Raw genomic sequence first — 17,564 nt, 5'->3', positions numbered from 1 at the left:
ATTGGATAGAAATATTGGTGAATAGGTATGGAACATTGGTGGTAAGAGATATTCATGATCAGACATATTATTGGTGAGCAAGGTCGGTCACTGGAGACACTGGTGGTCACATTTTGTGGATGTCAGTGATCAGACACATCACTGATCAGAGGGCATTGATGAAATATTGGTGGTCACGTGTTGGTGATCAGTTGTTGGTCATCAGATGTCTGTGGTCACAGGCTCCGGTGATGAGACATGTCATTGATGAGTCTCAGTCATGATGACTGTCTCCAATAACCGATATCACTGATCAAAGAGGACAGCAATCAGTGACATCAGTGATCAAAGACACTGGTGACCAGGTTCGTCAATGAACATGAATACTGGTGACCAGGTGGCTCAGACACAAGAGCTGACTGACACCTGGAAGGAAGAGGATGGCATTGGGAGGGGGATCAGTCCTTGCTGGGTTCTGTGTGTGAGCCCTTAGGAAAAGGGTCAGAACGTGGGCTAAAGGCTGCAGAACCCATAGCCTTCCTGAGCCTCCGCGGTATCCACCCAGCCAGGACCCCCGCTAGGTGGTAATGAGAGAATTCAGACGGGAGCAATTCAGGGGAGGAGGGTCAGGATCTCAGACCCCGGCCAGACAGGGCCCCTCTCCTATTCCAGGGGCCCTTCCATCCAAATCACAGGCTGTAGGACTGATTCTGTATTAATGATCTCGGCACCTGGGACTCAGGAGCCCCAGGAGCCCACAAGACAGGCCAGAGGCATTCACAAAAAGTATTTTATTACTCTTAACAGTTTTCACTTTGAAGGAATAGGAAGATAGCATACAATTTTTACAGACAATATATAAATGTTGTACATAATCAACAATAACTTAGTTCACTAATCCAAAATAAAACAAGCCAAATAAAACATAAGACCAGAAAATACTGCCGATTCTTTTTCCTATGCGGATACTAGTACAAAATAAGTTACTTCTGGCTGTGGTGCCCCCCATATTGCACTTGGACTACATCAGCACAACCCTCTTTCTGGACCGGGTCCTTGCTGGCCACTGCACCCTGCCACTGCCGCATACAGAATCTAAGCTCGGACACAGTTATGTACAGCTGTACCTTGGGAAGGATCCAGACAGCCACAGCAAAGCAGAGCAGAACCCTGGCATCTCCCAGGACCCAGCAGGGTCGTGGCCTCTCCCTCGGTCCTGGCTCTGACCCACCCCCAGCTCCTGCCTTCGCCACCTGCCAGGTCAGCCCCCTGGAAGCCAAGAGCAGCCAAGGCCCCACCCCTGGCCCCTGGCTCCCCGTTCTAGGGCCGTGAGATCTGAGAACTTTTCCAAAAATAATTGTGAAGCTACAGCCTTGGTTTGTAGGCTTTATTCCTTTCCATAGCAAGGGCTTTCGTGGCAACGTACAATTGACTGGACCCAAAAAGAGTTTAAAAATAAAACGACTAACTCATCGGCGAGTTAAGCTTATGTAGTTTTTTGTTGTTGTTGTTGTTTTTAACATTTTCTTCTTTCTTTTGTCTCAGAGTTGGAGAGGAGGGGGTTTAGGGGTTAGCAGGAGGATGTATGTACAGGGGTCCGCCGGGCAGAGGAGGTGGCTGTAGCTCAGACCCGTCTAGGGCGCACGGGTCACCCCCAGCCTCAGCCTCAGAGCCAGGGGAGCAATCGGAGAGACGCTTCCCCTCTCAAGAAAATGTTTCCTTCCTGTGACCCAGCCCCGGCCTGGGAATCTGCGCGGGACCGCCCGTGATTGTCTCTGCCCTCGGCGCCCGGCCGCGGCCCCTCTGGATTGGCTCAGCCCAGCCTGGGTTCAGCGCTTTCAGAGAGGGAGCCAGTGGAGAGGGTGCGGGCCGAGGTCCCCGAAGACCTGCCCCCACAGCCGGGCACGGGGAACGGTCAAGTGGCACTTGGCGCCGAGGAAGCCCCGCGAACTTGGGGCAGCTCAGACCGCCCAAGTCTCCCAGTCCTGGTGAGAAACGAGCAAAATAAATTACTTTTGCCTACTCCCTTTTCCTTCTACGACGCGGTTTCCTTCGTGTGTCCCTTGCCCCCAGTCTTCATAAAGTCGTCCTTTCCGCTCGCCAAACAAACAGTTATCCGTGGCGGAGGCCCCACCTGGGAGGCAGAGGCAGCCTCCCAGCCCAGGGAGCATCTTCACAGTGATGGCCGACGGGCCCACAGGTGAGGCAGCGTGGGGCTCCGGCTGGGCTGGCAGGGCAGCATCAGTCTCCGGGGAAGGACGGGCAGCTGAGGGTCTGGTCCCCGCCCCCCGTCCCGGGAGCGCCTTCCTCGGCATCTGTCTGTCTGTCCATGGGGGGCGGTCCCTAGCCCATGGCGGTCACCATGCTGGATGGGTGGGGGTGGCCGAAGGACAGGCTGGAGGAGGGGTGGATGGGCGTTGGGGTGGGCAAGATGTGTCCCGAGTGGCTGAAGGGCGGGAGGTGGCCCACAGGCGCCATGTGTCCGGCCAGGGCAGCCGCGCTGAAGGGGGACGCCTTCTCCTGCATGCACTTGGACAGCTCCTCAAAGCACTCGGCCCCCTTCTTGTTCTTCTTGGACTTGTTGGACATCTTCCGGTTCCGAGTCTGGATGCCTTCCTTCTTCATGGTCAGTGGCCTGTTCACCTGGGGGCAACCACGGAGCTTTCAGTGGGTGGAGCTCCCTTCCCAGAGCGAGAATCCCACCCCCAGCTCACACAGGGGGCCCCACTTCCAAAGGCCCACTGCCCACCACGGTCTTCTCGCCAGCACCACTGCCATCTTGAGAAAGGTGCCTTTCACCGCGTGGGGCTGCCCGGCAGCCTGCAGGGCGTTTGGCCTACGAAATGCCAGCGCCGCCACCCCCCATGGAGCCACACCGCCAAACCCCACCCCAAAGCCGAGATACCGCTTTCCTCGACCCACCGGCCCCTGCCCCTCCCATCCTCCCAGCCAGCTTGCCCCCCTTGTGGGAAGCCCTTCTGGCGCTCAGGGCAGCTTCCCAAGCCAAGCCACGCTGGAGATTGCCGCCGAGGCCTCTCCTGGCAGCACAAAGCGCAGCGGTCCCCCGGGAGGGGGGGCAGGCCAGGCAGGGCGGACTCACATTGTGCAGCTTGTAGTAGAGGCCACAGGCGTTGCAGACAGGGTCCCCGTTGGCGTTTCGGCGCCATAAGGTGGTGGTTGTCGTCTGACAATTTGCACAACAGGTGCCCGCTCTCCTGGCGGCCGACTGGGAGGGGAGGGGAGGGGAGAGGTGGCGTCAGCAGGCTGGGCTCCCACGCCCCCCCACCTCCTCCCAGACCCTCGCGCCACCCCCTCCCAGACCCTCGCGCCACCCCGGCCCCCACCAGCTTAGCCCAGGAGCAGCAAATCTCACAGGGGAATCAAGGCATCTCAGAGCCGTGGAATTCTAGAATCTGAGCTCTAAACCATCACAGAACTTTAGAATAAAGGACTCTCTGAAGCCTGATCTCAGAATCAAAGGGGTTGCAAGAGCTGGAAGGAAAAAGTAGCCACCTTCCCCGATCACCAAACAAACAATCTAACGCTACAGATGGGGAAACTGAGGCTCTGAGAAGGGGTCTTTGGTTTAGAAGGCTGGCTGGTCCCCCTGGAGCACCTGGGTCTGGAGCTGCACTCCCACAAAACCCATAATCCTGGGCGTGTCTGAACCCCTGAGGCCAGAGGAGGGGGCCCGGCAGCTGCCCAGGGCAGGGATGTGAAATGCTCAGGGAGTCGAGCTGCAGTGTCCAATGCAGTAGCCACTAGCCCTGGGCCATTTTAATTGAACTACAATTTAATTCAGTTCCTTCAATTGCACCAGCCACATTTCAAAGGATCACTAGTCCCAACACGAGCTAGAAGCAACCATAGTGGACGGGGCAGACCTACAAAGTGTCCATCTTCACAGCTTTGTTGGACAATACCGGTCTATCTATCTATCCAGCACCCCATACCCCAATCCTGAGTTCTAACTGCCCCCTAGCCCCTCAGGAAATGCAGGGCAGAGGTGACCTGGAAACGTCTGGTTTCTGGAGAAGGGAGCTGAAGGCTCCCAAGAGAAGAGGCAAGAGAGTCTTTACCCCAGAAAGCAGAAAGCCCTCTCCAAACCCACAAGAGCACTTCCCAGGGAACCGAGGGCAGCAGGGGTGGGGGTGGGAGGCGGGAGTGGCCCCAGGCCCCAGCCTGGTCCAGAGGGGCCGGCCTGCAGCCACGGGGGTGGGGAGGGGTGAGGGTGAGTAAGCAGCCTGAAGCTGGAATTCTGACTCAGGGACCAAGCCCGCATCCTCCCCCCGGGCCCTCACCCCGCCCTCGCTCCAGGGAAAAAAAAAAGGGGGCCCCCGAAGCAGCAAGCGATTTAAGCCTCATAAATCACTTCGCCCTGAAAAAATATATTTATTATTCTTAGCATTTTACGCATTATTTGCAGAGTGGAGGGTATTAGAAGTTTCAAAACAGCCCAGCGAGAGGCAGGACTGAGCCGAGGAGAGACTGAAAACTGGCGGAGTCCGGAAACAGATACGCGAAGTTTCCTTATCTTTGGGCTGCAGATGTCCGGATAGGAAACTCCGGCAGGAGATCCGAAAGGGCATTTTTTTTAAATCACTCAAATGAAAATACACAGTATAGGTGACTCCATGGAAAAATAATAAAGGGCAGGTTTTTTTTGGTGGTTGGTGTGTGTGTTTTATTTAAATAAGCGTGAGGAGACTGTGTGGGGAAGCCAGGGAGAGCAGCCTGGGCTACAAGGAAAATTACTTCACGGCCCTATTTTTAAAAGGAGTTTAACAGAGGCCAGGGGACCGGACTTGGGCCCCTGGATGCTCAAGTTCGGGGGATCCCTGAAGGTACCAGGTGGGCTGCAGAGGGGAAATCTGGCCTGAAAAAAATCTAGCCTAAAAGCAGGGCAACCCCAACTGACACCCAAGTGATTTTAATGATGAGAGTTCAAGCGACAGAGCACCTGTATTTGAAGGTTTGTTTTTTTGTAACTAACTGTCAGCTCCCGCCCAGGTCGACGCCCCCCGGCAGCCCCCCAGCCCGGGCTGCCCGCTCCTACCAATCTCCGCTTGGGCTTGATCAGCGGCCGGTTCTGCCCGTTCATCTTGTGGTAGAGGCCGCAGGCGTTGCACAGGTAGTGCCCGGTGCCGTCCCGCCGCCAGAGAGGGGTAGCCGTGGCCCCGCAGTTGACACACTCCCGGCCTTCTAAAAGGGGACAGGGGGAGACACCAGCCCGTTCAACCGACAGAGTCACCGGAGGGGGCCGGCGGGCCAGCCAGGCTGCTTCAGGGTGTGACTTTTAGTTCCAGCCTGGCGGGAAGAGGGACCCCGGAGGTGGGATTCGGAGAGGAGCTTAAGGCAGGGGAATGGGGCGGGAGGGAGGAGTGCGGCCAGGGCCCCAGGGATCCTCAGCACGGGGACAGGGTATTTACAGCAAACTTTGCCTGCCGACGGCAGCAAGGCGGGGGCACGAGTCGCCAGCTTGAGCTGGCTTGGCTGGGAGGACTCGGCCCCCTTTCTAGTCCCTCTCCTCTTCTGTCCCTGTCCTTTCTCCCCAGTGGCGTCCCTGCTCCCCGTCCTGTGTCCTCAGCCCCGTCTTTCTGTTCTCCGTCCCTCCGTCCACGGTCACTTCCTTCTCAATCCCCCACCTCCCTGCCTTCCGCCGAGGCCCTGGACCGGGGTGGAAGTTGCTGTTCTTTAAAATGAAATAAATAATAAGCCCTTTCGTTTTTTGAGGCTGAGTAGGCTAAGTGACCTTGGTCTGTTGCTGGTGGTGGTGGTATTTTGTTTTGTTGTTGTTAAAAGGCCATCTGGAATTCAGATAGAATGTAAAACAAATTTGGGAGAAAGGACTAATTAAAGGCAAGCGAGCTGGTCTGAGCAAAACAGGGCCCCGAGGTGGGACCGGAGTGGGCGCTGGCGGCGGCAGGCTGGAGCCACACAGCTGCCTTAGCATGATGTTACCCCGGACATTTCTCCCCATTTAGTTTAAACTAAGCTGTCAGTCCATACGGGCAAGAAAAGGCGGTTTCTGGACTCCGCAGCAAAAGTTTTAAAAATCTTCCTCTTCCCTGTCTTAAAGGGATTGGAAGGAGGTGTGGACAGCAGGAGCCCCACACCAGCCACAGCGGCGTCTGCTCTGCAGCCGCATTCCTGCACAAACCCAGCCCGGTCCCAGCCAGTTCCCGCAGCAAAGGGGCAGAGGCACCTCCAGCTCCTTCCCCTCACTCCAGCCCTCAGGGAGGGAGAATGAAGGACATGCCAGGGGGCAGGGAGCGGGATCAGGTCCTGGGAATTTTGCCTGGGGCGGTGGGGGGGGGGGCGGTGGAATCTCCCAAGAAGATTGGGAGCCATCGAAATCCCAAGACCAGACTGATGAAGTCGGAGATCCAGATTCCTCAAGGGTCTGGAGCCTCTGGGAAGGGCTGAGTGCACCCATAGCACGCACACACGTACACACACGTATACACCGCCTCACTGCTCTCACCTGCATATTGCATTCTCTCACATGCTAAGTCATGAGGCTGCTCGAATTTTCACTTAAGACTCAGGGAGGGGAAAAGGGGATTCCCGTTCTGTGTTCTGGTCGGACAGTGGCCAACCTTGGAGGGAAGGGTGAGGAGTGGGGAAGGGCAATAAACTTTGGGGCCACCAGGAACACTTAAGAAAAGGGCAAAAGTTTTAGGGTTCCTTGTCCCCCGTTCTGGGGTCTCAAAGATCTGCTGGGGGCCATTAGAGAGGGACGTCACCCATCCCGGATATAGGACACCGACACTGCCCCATCTCCCATATCACGGCCCCCTCCCCCGCAAAGCACAAACCGTCCCCACTTCCACTAGGTCCCTGGCCCTGCCTTTACCTGAGCACGAGCGTGCCTTGCTCCGCTGCTTAGGGGTGAAGCTGGAGGCCGGGCCACCCAGGAAGCCTCCAGGGTGGAAGAGCCCGCTGCTGTAGTCGTGGGCGGTGGCCGGCACATAGGAGGGGTAGGTCGGGATTGGGTGGTGTGTGGCAGGCTGGGTGCCCATGGCAGCCAGGCCTGGGCGCAGGGGACTGCCGCTTTCCATCTTCATGCTCTCCGTCAGTGACACCTGGTATTTGACGCCGTCCTTGTCCTCCCCCCGGGCCGCACCACCCCCTGCGGAGGAGGAGGCTGGGGAGGCAGCCCCAGTGGTGCTGGGGTCGGGAGACACTTCTTTGGGTGGCGTGGGTGGGAAGCCGAAGAGGTGGGAGCCCGAGTGGGCTGCAGTCGGGGGGAGGGAGGCCACAGAGCTGCCAGTGCCTCCCCCGCTCCCACCCCCTGCCCCTGGGTACACAGAGAGGGGGCCTCCGGGGCCTCCGGCAGCCGCGGGGTGCAGCGGCGTCTTGGAGAAGGGGCTCACGGTCCAGGGGTTGTGGTGATGTGCTGCAGCCGCGGAGAGGGCTGCTTTGCCCCCGTCCAGCCAGGGCAGCCCCGGGCTGTGCAACAAGTGTGGGCGGCACATCTGGCCTCCGGTCAGCCGGGCTGCGGGGGGAGGGAGAGGGGTCAGGGTGCACGAGGCTGCGCCGAGCCGGGACACGGACACACAGGGCCACAACTCCCCACAACCAAGTGACCCCTCCCCAAAGAAAACCAGAACTGTAACACCCCAACCGGCAATAGTCAGGAATGTCCGTCCGGAGCGGAAGAACAAGTGGCACACAAGGACCCCCGGACAAGCCTGGAGGAAACCCTCACAGGCCAGCTGGAGACGGGCAGAAGCCCTACGGGGCCCAGACCCTCCCCAAGAGGCCGCTGCCCGCTCCTTTCTCGGCCCGATTTCTCAGCTGCTCCGATTCCTGCGGATCCCACATCCGGGAAGCAGGCAGCCGGGCCTCGTCCCCTCCCGCGCCGGGCGCTCGGCGTTTGGGCTCCCAGTCACCCACGGGCCCCGGCTCACCATGCGCGGGGCTGTAGGAGACGCGCGCCCGCGCGTGGGCCGGGTTGGCGTAGTACGGGTTGCCCTGCGAGTCGAGGTGGTTGAAGAAGACGTCCACCTCGTCGGGAGGCAGCAGCTGCGCGGGCTCCATGTAGCTGTGCGCCAGGCCCGGGTGGTGCGGGTCTGGGTGCTGAGCGTTCAGCACGGCGGGGTGCGCCATCCAGCGCGGCTGTTCCGGAGCCGCCTCCATGGCCGGCGGCGGAGGCCCGGGACCTGGGCGGAGGCGGTGGTGGCGTCCCTGCACGACGGAAGGGGGCGTGAGGGGCGCCCCCACGGCCCGACACCCCCAAAGCCCGCCACACGGCGTCCCGCGCGCCGCTGCGCCCCAGCCGAGTTCAGCCGCGGACCGGTCCCGGCTGGGAGGAAAGCCCAAAGCTCAAAACGAAAGGAGGGTGGGGGAGCCGGCTCAGCCACGCACGCTCCCACGGTGACCCGGGTCCCGGAGCCACGCACTTGTGCGCACGGGGTCACACGCGGGGCCAAGCACCGACACCAGCGGCCCCAACAAACGCGCAGAGTCGCACTTCAGCCAGACGCTCACCGCCCCCCCACCCTCGCACCAGCCCTGTACACAAACACATAAACACGGGCTGGAAGTTGAAGACAGGCGCCCGAGCACCCACGGGGGCACATGATACTAGCGACACGCACAGAACTACACTTGGCGCTGACACGGACTGACCTCGCCTCCCCAAACACACACGCTGCCCCACGAGCCCAGAGCCAGCCCACCCCCACCCCCCGCGCGCACTCCCCGGCGACACGAGCAGGACCTCTCACCGAGGCACACCAAAGCAGTCACCCGCAGCCTGGCCCGCGGGGCCCAGGCCCCCGCAGTGACCTCTCAGAGCACGGCGCGCCCCAGGCCCCCGGCCCGCTCTCGAAGCCCAAACTTACACACGCAGCGCCGCGGGAGGGGGCGCGGCCTCGGAGCGGGCAGCACGGGCGGGAGCCCGGGGGGCGGCGGGCTCAGGGACGGCGCGTCGAGCGGATGGCGGGGCTCACGGGGTGGGAGCGGGGGTCAGCGTGCGGCTCGGCCTCCGGCCCGCCCGGCTCCGGCCCCTCTGCATCCTCCGGCCGCCCTGGCGCCAGCTCGCGACTCCTGCACAGACATGAAGCGGGGGCCGCGCACGCCTAAGAAGCCCGCGCCAGCCAATCAGCGCCGCGCGCCGCCCAGCCTCCGCCCCCCCATTGGCTGCGCCCGCAACTCCCGGTCCCCTGTACTCCCGGACGGACCCGCGGGCCTGCCCCCCTGCGCCTGCCCGCCTCCTCCCCGCGCCCTCCCGGCGGCCCCTGCTGCCGACGTTCCCCCCAGGACCCGCACCCCGCGGGCCGACTGTGCGCCCCCTCTTGCGGACACTCTTGGTTCCCTTAACCTCCGGGCCCTCCTCCCAGTAACTAACCTCCAACTGGGCCCCCTCCCCGGGAGCCTGGGCCGCGCACCCTCTGGGTGTTTGGGTGTCCTCTCCCCGGGACCCCAGCCCTTCCACTCTCTCGGATCCCACCTCCTTTACCACTGAACGTGGCCATGGGAGTCCAACTACCTACCGAGACCGTTCCCTCCCCCAACTGGGGCTCTGGCTAAGCGGGGGGTAGGGGGTGGGGTGGGAGGACTGCTGCGGGACAGCAGGATCGGTGAGGGGCAGGAACTACAGGGCCCCCGTGGGCACCTGGGCCTCGGACAAGAGGCCTCTTAGGACGGCCGGACCTGGTGGAGGTGGCCTGGCTGGCAGCTCCGGAGAGGGGGAGGGGGCGTCCCCTTCCCGGGCGTGGCCTTCGCAGACCAACGGGCCGAACTGCCTGGGGCGAGGCCGTGCAGACCCGGACTGGCGCCGGCGCCGGCTCGAAGGAGACGCCTCCGGGCAGGAGGAGGCATTTTTTTCCTCGCGAAGGGGGGGGGGTCCCTAAGGCGGCCCCTGGGGAGAGGGAGATGGTGGTCTGAGAACTCCGTCCCCTAAGTCACCTGGAACTGCTCTCCACAAGCCTACAATCCAGAGATCCGGCTATGTGGGTGAAGTGGGCCGGGTGCACAAATCTCTTTGCTCTCTCCCATTGTATAGACAGACGGAAGAGACCGAGGCTTGAAGGGAGCCTACGGCCCAGGATGGGGGTCGGGAACAAAAAAAATGGGGGGGGATGAAGGGACAGGTGCGGGGGTAATAGGGAGTAATCGACATCCTCCAGCCCCCTCCCCTCGCTGGTCCACGGCTCTCGGGGGTAGAAGCCCAGAGGGATGCTAGGTGGGTCCGCAGCAGGGGGGAGGGCCGGGGTCCTGGCCACCCCCAGGAGGGTGGGGGGAGGGGCGGCGGGATTGACAGTCGGTAATTGGGTAACTGGAGGCGGCTTCTCCGGCCGGGCAGCCCCGCCACCGCGACGCCGGGCCCCTGACGTCACCCGATTCGCCAGGAAATGAACTTTTTAATAATCTGAGGAGGGAGGAAAGCCCTCGGTCCCCTCGGCTCGGGGGGCACCAGGCCAGGCCCGGCTCCGCCGGCGCGCCCCCGTCACCCTCTCCCAGGCCAGCTCTGGGCAGCGCCAAGGGGGCGCGGGCTCGGGCTGGGGGCCTCCTCCTGCCTCTGCGTCCGGCTGTCCGTTCGTCTGTCCGAGGCCCTGGCGCAGGTAAAGGCGCGGGGACAGGGGTGCAGAGCCCCATCCCGCTGGGAACCCGCGCGTCTCCGGCCCTTGGGGCCCGTCTACCCTGGCCGCCCGCGCGCCTCCCGCTCCGCTCCGCTCCAAGGCGCGCGGGGCCCGGGCTTCTCGAAACTCCGGTCTGCGGGAGAGGAGGCCGGCGCCCGCCGAGTAAGGCGCGCCGGGGCCGGGAACGGGAGCTCGAGGCCGCGGGCGCCGGGGCTCGGCAGCCGGACCGGGCAGGTGAGCGGCCTCCGTGCCTCCCTGTTCGCGCGCCCCGAAACGCGTGCGGTCTGGCCCAGACCCGCTCTCTCTCCGTACGTCTGTTTCTCCTCCCCGCCTTTAGCTTACGATTCATCAACGCGTAAAACGCGATCGCCGCGAAGCCTCCAGCCTGTTTCGTCGCCTCGGAGCCCAGCAGGAGCTTCTCAAAGACAACACGGCCCCGGGGACAATCCCCCGTGTCCGGCAAGGCTGCCCCACAGGAGCTCAAACCCCAGGACCGAGCGCGGGAGGCCCCCGACCCTCAGGCCGGCCGCGAGGCGGTGAACGCCGGAGCCGAGCGGAAGCTTGCCGCGGGGCCGCGATCGGAGCCTCGGCTCGCAGGGAGGTGGTCGTTCCGAGCCCTCAGGAAAGCAGGTAATCGCCTTTTTCCCCCCAAAGGCGCGGTTCAAATTATCTCCGGTTCTGGGTGGGTCTGCAGTTTCATCACCGCGAGCTCGGCTTCAAGCTCCTCCGGGGCAGCCTGAAGCCCCTCCGGGGCAGCGTCCTGCCCACTGCCGGGATGGAGGTGACCCGCCCGGGTGGGCCCCTGCCCGAACGGCAGCCCTGCGCTGCCCGCCGGCCTGGCGCAGCACGGAGCGCGGGCGGGGATTTAATTACCCCGATCGGCGGCTCAGAAAATCGCCGCGAAGAGGAGCTTAGCAGGGCAGTTAAGCAATGCTCGAGCAGGGGCCTCGGGAGATCCGCACCAGCCTCCCTTCCCGCAATCCGGGCCTAGAGAAAAAAAGGGAAAGGGGAACCCTGCCAGGGTCTCTCGAGGCCGTGGGGTTGCCTCCCTGCAAAAGGCAGGCAGGCAGCCGTCTTGGCTGAGGCCTCCTCATTGGTTGGAGCTCCTGCGTTGGACGCGGGACTGCTGCGTTCTCCAGCAGGAACGAACCCGCCTGGGAGAGAAAAGCAGGGCACCAGGCCCCAGGGCCCCTAGCTGGCCAATAATGGGGGGGGGGTCCCGCTGGTGAGTGTGTCTGCCAGACAGACCGATGGACATAACCAGGCGCCATGCCCACCGGGCAGCGAGACCATCTCATCACTTCGGATGGAACAAACCTCCAGGGAGGGTCAGGTCAGCTCCCAGGATGGGCTGGGGTGGGCATCCTCGGGGCTTCGGAGGGCGGATTTATTTCAGTTTACGGCCTCAGACTTTGGGGTCTCCAGAACACGTTTAGAGGGACACGTTCCTTTTTTCCTTCCTTTTTTTTTTCTTTTTCTTTTTGTTCACTCCCAAGTATTGTTGCAAATGCGGGCCGCTGCCCTTTGGTCGCGCTAAAGCTGTCACTTTCCTTACATGGGAACAAGATTTTATAAAGGACTGGGGAAGGGCAGCGGCAAAACTGAATTTTCTAACGACCTTTTCCAAATGACTGGAGATTCCCTAGCAGAACGCGGCTCAGAGCCGCCCGGGGTGCTTTCTCGGGAGCTGGGGGTGCAGAGATCCGAAGCCCCGTTCTAGAGAACCTCAAGGCCCCGGCCCGGCACTCAGCTGCCCAGGTCTTCCCCATCCTGTGCGACCCTCCCCTCCCTGCCCTTTGTTTAAATTTGGCTCACCTGAGGCGGCCCCTCTGGGACCGTAAGTTTGCCCTCTCTCTGTAACCTAATTCTCACCTTTTCCTATGGGCATCTAATTGGCCAGCAGTGGAGGGGGTGTTTAAAGAAATCCGTTTGCTTAGGGGCTGCCTTCCTTAGGGATATTTAATTTGCAACACAGCGGCCTCACTGGCAATGTGCCTTCAGGGGTACTGAGGAGGAAGTGGGGGCCGCTCTAGCCAGAGGGGTTCAGAAGTCCCCTCTAAGGCAAGGCCTCAGATCTTCTCGGGCCTCAGCCATCCTCCAGAGGGGCTCCCCAGTGAGGGGACCAGGGATCCAACAGCCCCTCCCGCTCTTTCAGGTTCACTTCCAGCCCCCAAAATCTGAAGTCTCCCTCTCCTCCCGCCTCCATGCTAATTCTCCCACCCCAACCGTTTTCTGGGCCTTTTTGAATTGTAAAGACCAGGGTCCAACGTCCTACTCGTGTCCGCACCCTGGGTGGAGGCTCCTCGGAGACCCTGTATCTCCTTACGAGGTTCTAACCGCCACCTCCAAGCCCAACAGCAAGGGGCCCTGCCGAGACCTGCAGACAATCGAGCCGCATTTCTCCCTCCTCCATGAACTGCCACGGTGTGCTCGGAGGCCTGGCAGCCCCGCAGCCCGGCAGGAGGACAACTGGTAAATCCGTTTCGTTAGACGCAATTTGTTTGCAATTTGTCAACCCGGCTGGGAAACGCTCCCCAGACGCCTGGGCAGCCGCACTGGCCCTACCTGCTTCTCGAATCCTGCCTGCTCATGAACGAATCCCAGCGCGAGGTGCCTGCGTAGACCCAGAGCTCACTGCCAGATGTTCCCGACCCCGGGAGACGTGGCTTTTTCCAAAACAACGAATTTCCTTCCGTGTTTTCCGGGAAAGGAGCGGCCGCCACATCCGGGGGCCCTGAACGCCAGAGCTTTCCCCTCGCGGCCGAGGCAACCTGGAGTTCAAGCCTGGCCTCCGCCGAAGGATTCTAAATGCCCTGGGTCCAGACAGACCAGACCGCTGCCGTCTACGCCTCCCGCCTCTCGGAGGCAGATCCCGAGACCGCGGCGGCCCCATTCTTATTGAAATCCCACTAAAAGGATTCCGACTCCGGCTCGGGGCAGGGGGGAGACTTCCAGACCCCGTGCTCTCCCCCACCCACACCCCAGCCACACAGGATAAAGGGCCGCGGGGCGCGGCGCCCGGGGGCGCACGCAGGAGCGCGCCGGGTTAAGCCGCGCAAAGCCGGCGCACGGGACCAGCCGGCAGGTGCAGCCGGCGAACGGCGGCCCGGCTCGGGCGCATCGCCGCCGCAGCCCGGAGGTGGGGGGCGGCCCAGACAAAAGGCCCAGCACTGGGGCTGGGCGGGGCGGGGCTTTGCGTCTCGGAATAACCGGGCCTCGAGGCCTATGGCTCCGTCCGAGAAATGGGAAGGCGGCAGGCCCCAGGCGGGCCTGCTGTCCACAACTCTCCAAACGCTCCCTCAGGTTTAGGCCCCTATGACCTGGGGTTCCAGGCGCTGGTATAGCCAGGGCGAGCCCCGAAGGCCACATGTCAGGGGCCACTGGGCCAGGTGGACCGCGCGATTAGGGTGCCAGCTGGGCCGAGCCTGGGGGCTGGAAGGGCCCTGGCCAGGCGGAGAAGGGGCGACTTACCGAGCGAGATGCGGCGGGCGGCGCCCCCGGGCGGACGGGGCCGGGGCGGAGCGGGGCGCACAGCGCGGTGCGTAGCGAGCGGGGCCCAAAGGATCCCGCGCGGGCTGACGGCGTTACCAGGGGGCCCCGGGCGGCGCGGCGAGCGGCCGCATGGTGCGCGTCGGGCCGCTTTTGTTCGCCGGGTGGATGACGGGGGCCGGCTGGGGTGGGGGCGACGGCAGCCGGGAGATAGACTTGAGCGGCGTGCCCCGGCGGCGCTGGCCCCGCCGCCTTCCTCTCGCCCCTGCTGCCTCTCCCTCCCTCGCCCGCAGCGCCTCTGCTTTTATTTCGACAGCACTTTGAGGTGGGGGTGGCGGGAGCGCCGCAGGGGGGCAGGAGGGTGCCCGGGGTTCTGCGCCCCGTCTCCCTGGTCCAGCCGCCGGGCGGCGGGCCGAGGGGCGGTAGGCACTCAGGGCGCACACACCCTACTCGCCACTACTCCAGACCACTCCCGCCCTCGCAGGGGCGCACACACAGGCGCACCCCTGCTCTCCGGGATGCGCGCTCGGAAAGGCCGGCCGTCTCTCTTCCGAGACTCTCTCCCCGGGGACCTCCAGAGCCGTGGGCACAGGCGCTCACACACGCACGCACACGGACGCCTGCTCCTCCTCCTCTAACCCGCCTTCAGGAGTGCTCACACGGCCACACACATATCCGTGCACACGCGTTAGCACACACAGCTGTGGCCGCGTGGACATCCTCAGGCAGGAGGTCTGGGCCACACAGACATGAGCACGTGCACACACTCAAATGTAGCTTGACACACACACACACACACCTGGCACACACACAACTGCCTCACTTCCAGGCTGACTTGGCTAAGTGTAGACAAAGCCCCTCTCCCTGCCCCACCTGTACCCCACCCTAACTCCCCAACTCCAGAGCACACCAGAGCATTTTAGAAGTGGAGTTTGAGGCATCTCCCTGGCCCATCCCAAAGCAACCCTCGAGTGGGAGGAGGGAGGAAGGGAGTAGAGGGCTTGTCCTTGGAAGGCTGGGTGGAGGAGTTGGGGTGTGGAAGTCTTCACCCCAAGAAACTCCTAGGTTTGGGAGCTAGGAAGTCTAGTTCTTGAACTTCCAAAGTTCCTACCAGGAGATTCAACGAGGCAGCTGAAGTCCCATCCCAGCTGCCCAGGGAGAGTGAAAGTGCTGTGGGGACCTTTGGCCCAAAGAGAAAGTGCTTTGCCTTGGAAAGACTGGGAAGTCCCTGCCCAGGTGCACCCAGAGAGGAGGTGTGTCCAGCCTGCCATCTCTGCGGGCATCTGCTGTGTGTGGGTTTTTCTTTGAAGCTGGCGGTGACTGTACTGCCTGTGCATGTGCTCTGGGCTGCGTGCCCGTGTGTGTGTGTGTGTGTGTGTGTACATTTGTGAGCACATGGGAAGGGAAGCCTGCAAAACTGAGTCTATTAGTATGTCCATTTCTTCGTGTGGGTCTCAGACAGTTCATGTATTGAGGGTCTCTATACTGTGGGTCCCGGAGAGTTTGTGTATTGTGTGTGGGCGTTTCAGAATGTGACCCCGAAAGTGCACTTGGGGGGGAGTATCTGTGGAACTGGATGTGTGTCCCTGTGGCTGTGTATCTGTGAGATCACTGTGTCCATGGACCTTGTGATGGGAAGTGGGTATTTCCAAGTGTTTGTCTATAAATTGGTGTGTGTCTCTGGGTATCCTGTGTCTATGAATTGGGGTCTGTGTCTGTCTTTAACAGCATAGGCATGGGTGTGTATCATTTTATGTTAGAACTGATGTTGGGAGGGTGGAGAGTGTATTCAAATGTGTCTGCATATCTGCGTATAGCTCCACGTGGAACTGATGTGTGTTGGGTGGGGTGTTTGTATCTGTGTATGTGGGGTGTGGGCATCTGTGTCTATGAGTATATCTTTGAACAATGTATGTTTCTCTACCCAGTGTTACTCTGTGTCTGTGGCCTGTGGAGGAGTGTGACGCTGTATGTGTGTCTTCCCAGATTGCCTGCCGTCCACACTTTCCCTAACCAGCAGGGCAAGCGGCCAGAGGAGCTCCGGGGTGCCGTTTGTGAGGGCACTTTCTGTCTGTCTGTGGGAGGGGGAGATGAGCTGATAAGGCTTATCTGCCTACACCAGCGCCGCGCTGAATAACTGCTCTAATGAGGTGGCCTCTCTGGGACCACCCGCTCCCAAAACCCCAGCCTCTTTGGGGGCAGGGGGGAGGGGGAGCCAGTCCTGGGGCACAGGAGCACACCCCCATGAACCCAGCAGGGGCTGTGTCTACAGGGCCTTTCCTAGTTCTGCCCTGTTTCCTTGGAGGGGAGTTCCAGGTCTCACACTCCCCACCCCAGTTGCCATCTCCCTGCTGGGCTGGGCCAGTGAGAGCTGGCTGGAGCCTCCCAGCCTCTGGTCAGCGGTCAGGAACACGGCTTGAGAGGGCAGGAGACATGGGGCCCTCTGGGGTGGATGGAGAGACATGGAGAGTCTGTGATGGAAAGACTCAGAGAGATAGGTAAGGGGGACAAAACGGGGAGACCCAAGGACAGAATTTTAAAAGTAACAGTGATAGAGGGACTGGTGGGGGGGTGGAGGGGTGGGTTGGGGACACTCAGGGATGGAGAGAAACAACTAAAAAGTGGCAGAAAGGCTCAGAGAGATGGGAAGAAAAGCAGTGGAAGTATTAACCAGAGAGAGACAGGGACAGAGAGACAAGAGAGAGATAACAGAGAGGATACAGAGAGGAGAGAGCATGAAAGGACAAAAATAGAGATGAGAAGAGAGAAGAGAACCCAGAGAGGCTCGGAGACCTTGGTGGGTGGAGGGAGGGAGGAGAAGGGGCCTCAGAGAGAAGGAGGGGAAAGTGGGGACACGAAAGATGGGCTGGGCGGGGTGGACAGACTGAGACAGAGGGACAGCCAGGGGCCCCGCGCCGCCGAGAGCCCACGAGAGCACTCAGGGCAGCGGGCGGGCCGGGAGGGCGTGAGCGCAGAGCCCGCAGGCCGGGCGGGGCACCAAGGCGCGGGGCGGCAGCAGCGGGCAGGGGGGTCCGCGCGGGGCTGCGCCACTGTCCGGGGTAATTTTTCATCTCGGCCGGCTAATCTTTGTTCCCGGCGAAGATAATGAATAGCCAATCGTTATCTGCCCGGCTCCCGGAGGCTGCCCGAGAATGGGGTTGTACAGGGCTGGGAATTGTTTCCAAAGTGCCGCGGAATAAATGGTGTTCCTTATCTCTGCCTTCCAGATTATCGGAGCCCTTTCAGAGCGCGCACAACAAATGCGCCCGCCATCGAATGCATCATTTACCACCGCAGATCAGCGCGTTGATGGGCAGGCAGATAGCCGTCTGCGGGGGGCACTCGGGCGCCTGGTGCCGTGCCGCCTGCCTGCCTGCCAGCGGCACCCGAGTGTGAGCCCCCGGTGTGCCCGGCGTGTTTGGATGGGCAGGCGGGTGTGCCAGTGAGTGGGCACTGAACAAGCAAGGGCGTTAGTGTGCACGCGGGCGCTTCGAATGAGTGGAGCGC

General features: G+C 61.7%; 1 protein-coding gene across 3 annotated transcripts; it reads right to left on the bottom strand.

The window, feature by feature from the left end:
- Positions 1–755: 755 nt before the first annotated feature.
- On the bottom strand, positions 756–15,187 carry GATA2 (GATA binding protein 2). Of its 3 annotated transcripts, none has more exons than XM_061197355.1 (6): positions 15,169–15,187; positions 7,893–8,169; positions 6,836–7,477; positions 5,036–5,181; positions 3,080–3,205; positions 756–2,622 (listed from the first exon to the last, which is right to left on the bottom strand). In XM_061197355.1, exons 2-6 carry the CDS (start codon positions 8,119–8,121, stop codon positions 2,323–2,325), a joined length of 1,443 nt encoding a protein of 480 aa, XP_061053338.1. In that variant the 5' UTR covers positions 8,122–8,169; positions 15,169–15,187; the 3' UTR covers positions 756–2,322. The 3 variants fall into 3 exon arrangements, with proteins under 3 accessions (XP_061053338.1, XP_061053337.1, XP_061053336.1); XM_061197354.1 differs by lacking the exon at positions 15,169–15,187 and adding an exon at positions 10,911–11,188; XM_061197353.1 differs by lacking the exon at positions 15,169–15,187 and adding an exon at positions 8,829–9,030.
- Between the last annotated feature and the right edge of the window lie 2,377 nt (positions 15,188–17,564).

The sequence above is a fragment of the Eubalaena glacialis genome, chromosome 7, assembly GCF_028564815.1.
Source record: "Eubalaena glacialis isolate mEubGla1 chromosome 7, mEubGla1.1.hap2.+ XY, whole genome shotgun sequence".
Taxonomy (NCBI): Eukaryota; Metazoa; Chordata; class Mammalia; order Artiodactyla; family Balaenidae; genus Eubalaena; species Eubalaena glacialis.
The sequence above is the reverse complement of the archived record's forward strand: the minus strand, read 5'-3'. Positions and strand labels throughout refer to the sequence as shown.

Coding starts and splice junctions, on each gene's coding strand:
- GATA2 (XM_061197355.1), bottom strand. CDS start 8,121: ATGGAGGCGGCTCCGGAACAGCCGCGCTGGATGGCGCACCCCGCCGTG. Junction 5,182..6,835: donor CAAGGCACGCTCGTGCTCAG/GTAAAGGCAGGG, acceptor GTCCCCTTTTAG/AAGGCCGGGAGTGTGTCAAC. Junction 2,623..3,079: donor TCTACTACAAGCTGCACAAT/GTGAGTCCGCCC, acceptor GGTTGCCCCCAG/GTGAACAGGCCACTGACCAT.